The 11,360-nt window shown below is 41.0% G+C and overlaps 1 protein-coding gene across 1 annotated transcript in view; it reads right to left on the bottom strand.

Moving 5' to 3' along the window:
• The window catches only part of plxna4 (plexin A4), a 355,677-nt gene that overhangs the window by 31,035 nt on the left and 313,282 nt on the right, over positions 1-11,360 (bottom strand). The window contains exon 25 of the mRNA XM_080421613.1: positions 8,814-8,973. Within this exon, the coding sequence (XP_080277739.1) occupies positions 8,814-8,973 (160 nt within the window). The remainder of the gene's footprint in view (positions 1-8,813; positions 8,974-11,360) is intronic.

Genomic DNA, 11,360 nt, shown 5'->3' with positions numbered 1-11,360 from the left:
CGCGTCGGCAGCGTCGATACGTTGTGAGCTTGACATTCTGCATAATGAGTACTTTTACTTTTGGTACTTTAAGTACATTTTGATACCAATACTTTTGTACTTTTACTCAAGTAAACTTTGAATACCGGACTTTTACTGAGTGTTTCTACATTGCAGTATTGATACTTTTACTTAAAGGAATAGTTCACCCAAAACATGTAAACATTGCTATCAATTACACACCCCATGAAGCCTTGAATAAATGGAGATTTTTTGACGCATTCCTAAGGCAATAATTTGATGACCGTGTGTATTTCCGGTTGGAGACTCAAAGAGACTCCATTGAGTCTCCTACCGGACACATTAGCATCTTTCCGCCGGTAATCAAATTATTGGCTTAGGAATGCGACAAAAACTAAAAAAATCTCCATAAATTCAATGCTTCAATGGGGTGTGTAATTGATAGAAAAATAACTAATGTTTTGGGTGAACTACTAGCAGTGGTGGAAAAAGTACTAAAATGTTTTACTTAAGTAAAATATCAATACTGAAATGTAGAATGTAAAAATGTAAAAGTCCGGTATCAAAATGTACTTAAAGTACCAAAAGTAAAAAGTACTTAAATATTTGAAAATAGCAGAAACACGTCGCGATGCGACGAGTTGTGAGCTTGTAGATCTGCTATTTTCAAATAGCCTAGGTACAAAATAGGGCTAAAGTGGTTAATGTATGTTTTATAATGTAATAATTTACATCTGCAAAGTAACTAGTAACTAAAGTTTTCAAATTATTGTAGTGGAGTAAAAGTACAATATTTGCCTCTGAGATGTAGTGGAGTAGAAGTAGAAGTATTGGAAATTGGAAACACTCAAGTAAGGTACAAAGACCTCAACATTGTACTTAAGTACAGTACTTAAAGTAATACAAGGCAGGTCCACAAATAACGATTTTTAGCAGCCTCTGCTGGACATTACCGTCACTGCAGGTCTTTCGTTTATTCCTGCATTACCCAGAATTCCCTTTGTTTTCACTGGAAGACGGAAGGGTTTCAAAAAGCGTTATTTTAATTGTTTTATACTATCTACGGATCGTTTTTCTTAGCCAGTGGAGCATTAGTTACCGTGAATTCTGTTTGCTTTTGCTGTTGTTTTTCCATCTTCAATAATAATAATAATGTCTTAAAAACAGCGTGAGAGTCCTTTTTGTTATTAGCGCAGTAGTTCCTGGCCAAACAGGAAACCGGTGTGGTAGTTCCTGGCCAAACAGGAAACCGGTGCATTTCCGTTTCCGTTTTCCGGCCGGATGACGTCATTTTCGCGGGAAGGGCGGCCCGCCACCGGTTCAATAGAAAATATAATAGAAAAGGCTTTCGGGGGTGAATGGAGTGGGTGTTGTGAAACATTTGCCACTCACAAAAGATATACAATTTAACTTTAGTTTTTTTTAGTATTACCTAGTATTACTTTAAGTACATATACTTAAAAAAAAAACGTGAGTACTCCCCCCCCCCCCCCCCCCCCCCCCCGGCAGACTGCTTGTCATCTTCTATTCCGCTCACGAATGGAGAAGACACAGCTATAGCAATCACAGCGACGTGTGATGGAGGGCTCCGCCTGAGGAGGATACACTGGAATATACTGTTAGAAGAATGTGTGTGAGTGATGATGAGAGACTGTGTGCCGTTTGTAACAGTACATCTTCCTATAAACATGCAAATGAGCACCGGAGAGTACCCTGCATGGTTCCAAGACGCTCCGTAAACAAATGAGGAAAAAAAGGGGGGGAAAAAATGAAAAAACGACAAAAGAAATAACAGAAGACCTGGGATGAAACCAAGAGCAAAGCCCAGATTCGCCCCGATTCCCAAATTGTGTGTGTGTGTGTGTGTGTGTGTGTGTGTGTGTGTGTGTGTGTGTGTGTGTGTGTGTGTGTGTGTGTGTGTGTGTGTGTGTGTGTGTGTGTGTGCGCGCGTGTGCGTGCGTGTGTTGATAAGGGCCCAGTGAAGTGCATGGAAGCTGAAGGTGACTGTTGTATTCCACAGGGACGTAAAACGTGCGCGCGCGCGCGCACACACACACACACACACACACACACACACACACACACACACACACACACACACACACACACACACACACACACACACACACACACACACACACACACACACACACACACACACACACACACACACACACACACACACACACACACACACACAGTCTTACTGCTCTGCTCTCAGGCTAGCTTGTATCAGTGCTCGGTGGTGGATTGCAGTAGGAGGGAATTCATTGTGTGGAGATATAAAACATTCCAGTGGCTCTACGCTACATTTAAATCCTTGCACTGTTTGTTACATTAAAGTATATGCTTTGCATTGTGACAATCTTCAATTTACATGCAAACTATATAGCATAATAGGGAAATTAGTGGAAACCGCTTAAGGCTTATTTCACATTAACGTCCATTATGCTAGCTACATAAAAGAGTCATTACGTTGGTAGTTAAACTGTACATGTATGTATGTATGTATGTAGGTTCCAAGACGCTCCGTAAACAAATGAGGAAAAAAAGGGGGGGAAAAAATGAAAAAACGACAAAAGAAATAACAGAAGACCTGGGATGAAACCAAGAGCAAAGCCCAGATTCGCCCCGATTCCCAAATTGTGTGTGTGTGTGTGTGTGTGTGTGTGTGTGTGTGTGTGTGTGTGTGTGTGTGTGTGTGTGTGTGTGTGTGTGTGTGTGTGTGTGTGTGTGTGTGCGCGCGTGTGCGTGCGTGTGTTGATAAGGGCCCAGTGAAGTGCATGGAAGCTGAAGGTGACTGTTGTATTCCACAGGGACGTAAAACGTGCGCGCGCAGCGCGCACACACACACACACACACACACACACACACACACACACACACACACACACACACACACACACACACACACACACACACACACACACACACACACACACACACACACACACACACACACACACACACACACACACACACACACACACACACACACAGTCTTACTGCTCTGCTCTCAGGCTAGCTTGTATCAGTGCTCGGTGGTGGATTGCAGTAGGAGGGAATTCATTGTGTGGAGATATAAAACATTCCAGTGGCTCTACGCTACATTTAAATCCTTGCACTGTTTGTTACATTAAAGTATATGCTTTGCATTGTGACAATCTTCAATTTACATGCAAACTATATAGCATAATAGGGAAATTAGTGGAAACCGCTTAAGGCTTATTTCACATTAACGTCCATTATGCTAGCTACATAAAAGAGTCATTACGTTGGTAGTTAAACTGTACATGTATGTATGTATGTATGTATGTATGTATGTATGTATGTATGTATGTATGTATGTATGTATGTATGTATGTATGTATGTATGTATGTATGTATGTATGTATGTATGTATGTATTTACAGTATGTATATGTATGTATACATACACGGCAAACGGGTGCCGATCAACGTTTGACTGGAACAGGGGCTGAAACGGCACATGTTTGACCAGAGGGGGGTATAAGTTACGATTCTGTAAAAAATAAAAGATTTCCCACAATTTTGTAACCCATTTTTTCACCCAGTGCCAATTGCCTATGTAATCCTGGGCGCTACATTCCCTCTGCCAGCCTAGGGAGAGCACAGAACTGAGCTCATGCCTCCTTCAATGCATGAGGAGCTAGCAAGCCGCTTCTTATCACCGGACAGGGGGGAGTTTCCCCGGTAGGACGTAGCTCGTGGAAGGAACACATTATTCCAACCAGTTCCTTTCCCCTCCATCAGGTGCCCCGGCTGACCAGGGGGAGGCAGTGTAGAGACCAGGATTACTGCATGTTTTTTGTGAGGGTACCTACCCTAGGGGACACGGGGAGAACATGCAAACTCCACACAGAAAGGCCCTTTCACCAACTCCACCTAGGCTATGGGCACTGATGACGCAGAGGAGAGGACACTCCTCCAGCGCCCCCAGTGGGAATCGAACCCAGGACCTTCTAGCTGTGAGGCGACAGCACTACCGACTGTGTCCCTCAATTGTCTCCCAAACTTTGGAATAACCTGCCCCTTGCAGTCACAACTGCAGACTCTCTCTGCATTTTCCACCGCAGTCTGAAGACTCACGCCACTTTGGACTCCACCTACCCTAGCACTTATCTCTTCAGACTCCACCACACATGCTAGCACCCTCTCTCCTTGTATCCTTTCTTGTCACACTTTTTGTAGATGCTAGTCTACCATGCAGATATACGCTGGTTACGCATTGTTCTCTTTACACTCAACAATTTATCTTGTTTGTTGACAAGGATTCATGATATTTACTCTGATCTCACTTTGGATAAAAAGCGCCTGCGACGGTAAAATGCCTAAACTATAAATTCTAACGTATCCTTGCATCTATTGGCCAACCATAAAATATCCCATTAAAACCGGTAACGCATCTGCGTCATTTTAGATTTTAGCTGTATACAGTATAGCACATTGGTTGGCTATTAAAAAATAGCAGATATACAAGCTCATAGCGCGTCACTTCGTGCCACACTATGAGCTTGTAGATCTGCTATTTTTTTTAAATCGTGAACATGTGTGACAAATCTTTGAATATATATGTCAATAACATTTTAACTCAAATCTTTGCTTCTGGGGGTCCCTGAAACAAGATATTTTGAGATGGGGGTCCGCGGCCAAATACATAATGATCTTGGGGGTCCTTGACATGAAAAGGTTGTGAGCACCACTGATATAGCGACATACGTCTTTCAGAAAACTGACAAAGACGTTTGTAAAATCCCCTCAGGTCTTAACGGGATATATTATGAACACATGCACAAAATGTATTTTCACAAAGACAGACGCATCAACACTGACATCGAGCGAGGAGACAGCTCACTCAGACGACGGGCGATTTCCAATTCGCTCTCATAATAAAACAATAATTGGAGAACACATAACGCCCTGGCAGGGACCATAAAACAATTTCATCCAAGGAATATGTCATCAAAACACTAAACCCCATCTCTTCATTTAGCCGCCGTCCCTACGGCGCACAGACAAACAGCCATGGCCCGGTTATAAATATGGTATATGTTATATTACTAACAAACAACAGTGGCCTCCACAAATCCCACCTGGCAGTATTAAACTGCAAAAAATATATGGCACGGTATTAAGATGGACTGGAGCTATTGGCACATCAACAACGCCCCCGATAATACCATTACTCACATGCACAGGTATGTGCGAAGACACACGTACGCGCACGCACGCACACACACAAGGTGTACCCAATTCCCTGATCATTAAGTCTCTCACACACACACAAGACACAGTGTGACCCATATCTGCAAAGACATCGGGGACTGCACCAATATCAGTCAATTATCATGTCTAAAATAAGACACAGCGCTTTGAAGGTTGATGATGAATGATCGCAGTCTACAGAGCCCGAGCAGTTATGCACGTAGATAATATAAACATGGATTGTACACATAAGTACCGGAATTCAAAATGTACTTGAGTAAAATTCATTATTATGTAGTATTTCACAAGTTTGGGACATGGCCGAAATGTAGGGCTGAAGAAGGTAATGTGTGTTTTGTAATAATAATCAAAATCTACAAAGTAACTAGTAACTAAACCTTTCAAATAATTATAGTGGAGTAAAAGTGCAATATTTGCCTTTGAGATGTAGTGGAGTAGAAGTAAAAGTATTGAAAATTGGAAATACTCCAGTAAAGTAAAAATACCTCAAATATTTATGTAAGTAAAGTACTTGAGTAAATGTACTTGCCACTGGTATTTGGGGCTGGTTTGAGCCCCCTAATAGTACTGGGTGGGCTGTGCTTGGCTCATGGCACAGTTAAATGAGATAATCACAGAAACGTAGGCCCACTTGAAAGCCAATTTTCGTATAAAGTATTGTGCAGTGTCCAGAAAAGGTTCAATAAATGTTGGCAAACATGTCTCTGACACGAGCTTGCTTCCAACACCACCAGATCCATGATTCTGATCCAGAAACGGCAACTATAGACAACAACAACTACATTTTACAGTAATACAAGTAATAGCATTCAGCTGGTGCCCAATGAAAAGGAAATAAAGTAAGAAAATAGAGAAGAGAAGAGAAGAGAAGAGAAGAGAAGAGAAGAGAAGAGAAGAGAAGAGAAGAGAAGAGAAGAGAAGAGAAGAGAAGAGAAGAGAAGAGAAGAGAAGAGAAGAGAAGAGACAAAAGGAGAGCATTTTAGCGGGAAAGGATCACTGAGTGTCTCGATTGATTAGCTGATCAATCATCTGACTCAGACGGCTGGCCAACATGAGACCCGGTCGATGGGAAGTTTGGGGCTGGAGGGACACCAACTCAAACATCAGAGCCAGCTGAAGCTGGAAGTCAACTCTCCCGGGATGGATTGCAGAGATGTGGACCTCTCTCTCTCTCTGCGTCTAAGGAGGAGGTGTATTTTTGGCTCGGGAAGAGAGGCTTTGGTAAAAAGAAAATCGATGGGTGCCTACGATCAGGCAGCCTCTCTCTCCAGGCAGACAGCAAGGCTGTGAAAGGCCTCCTGGGAACTGGATGGTCGAACTGTGGTGCAGGGGAGCCTCAACTTTTCATCTAATCAGTTAACCACTTGAACCTATAAGCATCAGTGTTGCCATATTTTGAGAGAGAAATAAGCAACCAGGTCTAGGAAAGCAAGCCCAAAAGAAGCGACTATGATAGGCCACATGAGCACTTTAAACCTATATATATATATATATATATATATATATATATATATATATATATATATATATATATATATATATATATAAAAATATATATATATAAAAATATATATATATATATATATACTGTATACATTGGCTATATATCTACAAGCTTGTAGATAGATCTGCTATATATTTTTTTTATCCTGAAATAAAATGTGGAATAAAAGATTTTTTAAACATTCTAACAAAGTTTGAAAATGTGTGAACATTTTTCAACATGGAAACGATTATGACAATAATGCAAAAATAATTACGATTATCTCAAATGATTGTGATTAGACGATTCTGTAATAATTGTGACAGGCCTAGTACCTTGCAGATCTCTGACGCAGTCACAGCTGTGTAGGCACGTGCACACATAGACATGAAAGGGGGCTCTCCAGACTAAAAAAATAAAAACATTATAAAAATCTATTACCCCCAAAAAAGAGATTTCAACTGCCCCTAGTAGCCTAACGGTATGGCTGACGGAAATGGCGGTGGATGTGTTGGATGCAACTCAAAGTGAACTTTACTCAGGTATCTAGTTTGTCGCCGTCCAACCTTCCTAGCCTGTGTTATTAAGGAAAAACGGGCAACATTGGCCAAAATGTAATCAAAAGTCGGCGATCGAAAATCGGCAAAAGTGGCCGTTTTCAAGACGTTTTGGCCATTATCTCTGGAACGGAAGGTCCAATCTGCTCAGTACAAATCTTGTTGGATGCATGACTTTGAGGACATTAAGTACGTAATGACACACTTTCTTTTTTTGGGGGGTTTTCGAGCCTAAAAGTATGGTAATCGGGCCGGTCGGCAATAGGTGCCCTTTTGAAATTCCAGCCCCTGCCTCTCCAAATTCCTCTGCACGTCCCTGCAGCTGTGTGTTTATATAGCATTTTACAACGGATTCAAATGTGACTAAGCCAATCTAATCAACGACAGGAACTATGATCCATTTCATATCATGGATTTGACAATATCTCCTCTTTACTAAAGGTTCTGTAGGCCTAAGTGATATTTTCTGGTTAAAACAAATGTTTTGTTTTCCTTTTTTTTTGTTAAAGCAAGCAAGGTTAAAGCACTATATTCTGATAATAATCATTGCCATAGAGTGTTTGTTCCGTCTCCCCATCTCTCCAGCTCTTTAATAAATTGAAAATACATTTTCAGGTCAGGATACCAAGTGAGAAGAGAGAACCAATTCATCAGCTTCAATTTGATAGTGTTTCAGTTCCAATTTTGTTTAGGTATTTTTTGTTTGTTTTATCACTTCCAATTTTGTCTCCTGTATGAGTGCTCTCTCTCTCCTGATTGAGTCGGTGTCCTGACTGGAGAGCACAGGAGGGAGACCCCTGTTACTGATCAAACACTATACTATAACAATGATTACTATGGGAATATAGAGCTATTTAACACTTATTGTAACAGCATAAACATCATTTTCAGCACCTGTAAGTGGTGAGCTTTGTCTCCTCTATGAAGTGATATTGTACAAAGTCATGTGTGGGTCTGTAAAGCTTGACCAACAGTACCTCGTCTGTAGTCTTGTGTCCGTGACCCCTATAGGGGTCCTCAGAGTTACCATAGGGGGGCCACCAAATCTTTGTGTGATAGGTTTTTTACATCAACCACTTGAACCCTATAGCATACCTATTCTGAGGAGAACTCTGGCTAAACATAGCAGATCGGCTATTTTTGGGCAAAGAGTTTTGGTTCAGAGGGGAAAAAAGCAAACAAAGTACAGAGTGAAATGTCAAGTTTACTAAGTATTGACGGTTTAAGTGGTTAAATGTCTGAAAATACACATGAACATGAATCCAACATACACTGATGACAATGCTGTCAAACATGTATATGGAGCTATATATGAAATCTATAATCTGCAACACAATTTTATACAATAGTGGGGGTCCCCGCTTCATCAATTGCCCCCCTTGCCCTCAATCGCCACTGCTCTCAGCCAAGGTGTCTTTGGCCTGAAAAAAGCACTGAAGACCCCCTGCTTTAATGTGTTCTTTATTGTCCGAAAGTCACAGCAATCATTCCGATTCCGAACAATCAACGGAAAGCTGGAGTTCTTACCAAGGTCCATGTCGGAGGCTTTCTGCCGGTGGGAGTGAGGAATGTTCTTGTAGATGGCGTCCAGGATCTTCTCCTTCACCTGGCTGATGGTGTCGCAATTCAACACCTTCACCTGGATCTCCGGACTCTTCTCGTTCTCCGGGTGGATGCAGTTCACCACCTACAGCACAAAAACACACAGGTGGGGGGGAGTTATAGCGGATATAACACTAAGAGTCAATTGAATAAAAAGGACATTTACAGTCTCTTGCAGTGGCCATGTAAAAGCAAACACCACAGTTTTTTTTGTATAACTGTGTGTCACATTGTGAATCGACTCGAAGAATAGAGAAATAAATATATTAGTCTGATTAACCACTTAAGCCCTACTTTATACTTCATTGTACAACGGTGTCGGGGGGAAAAAAAGAAAAAAAAATCTAAATCTTCTATTTGGGGTATTTTTTGAAAATGTATTATTTCATTCAAATGTATTATTATTATCCATTTTATTGATTAAATTGATTAGTTTGATTAACTGTTACACCTCTTACACACAGCACCATACGGTACAACCTCCAGGTACAACCTCCAGACTGAGAGAGCTGCTTTTAATTTGCAGTTAAATAAACTTTTCTACGAACATTACAGGAGAGACCCCGGGTGGGATTCCACTTTAATGAGAGCATCAAAATAGAGGAGATGAATCAGCCACGCTTCATCGCCCGTTGATCCAATCTGCTGTCTTTGTAATAATAAACAGCATTGCTCTATGGACGTGGTGCTAAGTGATCAAACAGCTGTAGACGGCAGCCGTGTGTGTGTGTGTGTGTGTGTGTGTGTGTGTGTGTGTGTGTGTGTGTGTGTGTGTGTGTGTGTGTGTGTGTGTGTGTGTGTGCGTGTGTGCGTGTGTGCGTGTGTGTGTGTGTGTGTGTGTGTGTGCTGCTAGTCAAGGAGCTCCGGTGAAAGCAGTGGTGGAATAAGTACTCACATTTACTTAAGTAAAAGTATCAGTCCGGTATTCAAAAATATACTTAAAACACCAAAAGTAAAGGTACTCCTTGTGCAGAATGTCCCATTTGGCAAGAGACCTCTACAAGGTCACAATGTGTTGCTTTGCAACAGTATACAGTTGAGGCTGAAGTGGTAAATGTGTGTTTCGTAATAATGATCTAAATCTACAAAGTAATGTAAGTTTTCAAATAATTAATGGAATAAAAAGTGCAATATATGCCTCTGAGATGTAGTGGAGTAGAATTAAAAGTATTGAATATTGGAAATACTCCAGTAAAGTAAAAAATACCACAAGAATTGTACTTAAGTATAGCCTACAGTACTTGGGTACAAGTACTTAGTTACTTTCCACCACTGGGTGAAAGATGCTTCTTGTAATTGCGGCGATAGAAAAAACTCAGGGAAACTGATCTCCCCTTGAGGGTGAAGGAGATACCTGTTGCTGATGAGCACCTAACGGACAAATTATGACCATTATAGTCATTTGGCACTCGCCACTCATCATCATCATCATCATCATCATCATCAACAGCGAAGCACTCGCCGGTCATTACGAGGTCAGGGAAGACGTGTTCAACTTCTTGGAAGCAATAAAAAACGTTTATAGCTTTATGTCTTTTGGTTTTACGGCCCTATCATTGGCCAATAAGTGCTCGCCGTAAAAAAAGAGAATCTTTGTCAGGACAGAACGATTGATAGAGCAAAGTAACACATGTCTAAATCAATGTTCTGTTTTAGTTACACAGAATCCTGAGGGGTACCAGCAACTCAATGTTCACACTTTCAGAGGTCAAATTGACACTCGAGATTTTAATTGTCAAGCGATACTACAGTACCCGTCCCTCATTACAGGCCTGCCAAAATCACTAATTGAATAATTCTTACCATTTTACATAATACACAACAAAGAGCGACAAATAAGCAAGATTATTCATGGCAAAGCTTCTTAACAAGCCAATATGAATTAACCACTTTCAAGCTGGCGTCCCTATTTGGAGCCTATCATTATAGGCAAAAATCTTCATTACCACTTTTTAAAAATAATTGCTAAAATAGCTCATCTGCAAGCTACAAATACACCACACAGCTTGTAGGGGAACTATTTTCACTATTTTAGCTGTTTTCTGAAATAATACAGTATGTGAACAAGGGTTCCCAAACTTTTCAACCTCCTAAAATATAAAATATTGTTTTAACTGGGGACCCCCCACCCTGACCCGGAATTGTAGGAGTTGAGGCATTTAATTTAGTTTGACTCGGTAGGCAAACATTGTGAAAATAGCCGATCTACAAGCTCACAACGCCTCGCAGTGCGAGGCGTTGTGAGCTTGTTCACATTTCACATTGCGAAACGTTCCACATTTCGCAAAGTTTGCCTCTTTCTTACGTAATATTTGACAATTTGGACAATGTGGTATTTAAAAGGTCTTAAAAGTCATTAAATTGTCACTGGAAATGTGCAGATACCCTGGATACACTTATACTGTATGTTGGTTTGTTTACTGTTGAGTGAGAAAACAACGTCGCACATTAAGCTAATCATCTGGGGACCCC

This window comes from Gymnoscopelus braueri (assembly GCF_963280865.1).
Source record: "Gymnoscopelus braueri genome assembly, chromosome: 23".
Classification (NCBI taxonomy): domain Eukaryota; kingdom Metazoa; phylum Chordata; class Actinopteri; order Myctophiformes; family Myctophidae; genus Gymnoscopelus; species Gymnoscopelus braueri.
Note: the sequence above shows the minus strand (reverse complement) of the source record. Positions and strands in the feature narration are given on the sequence as shown.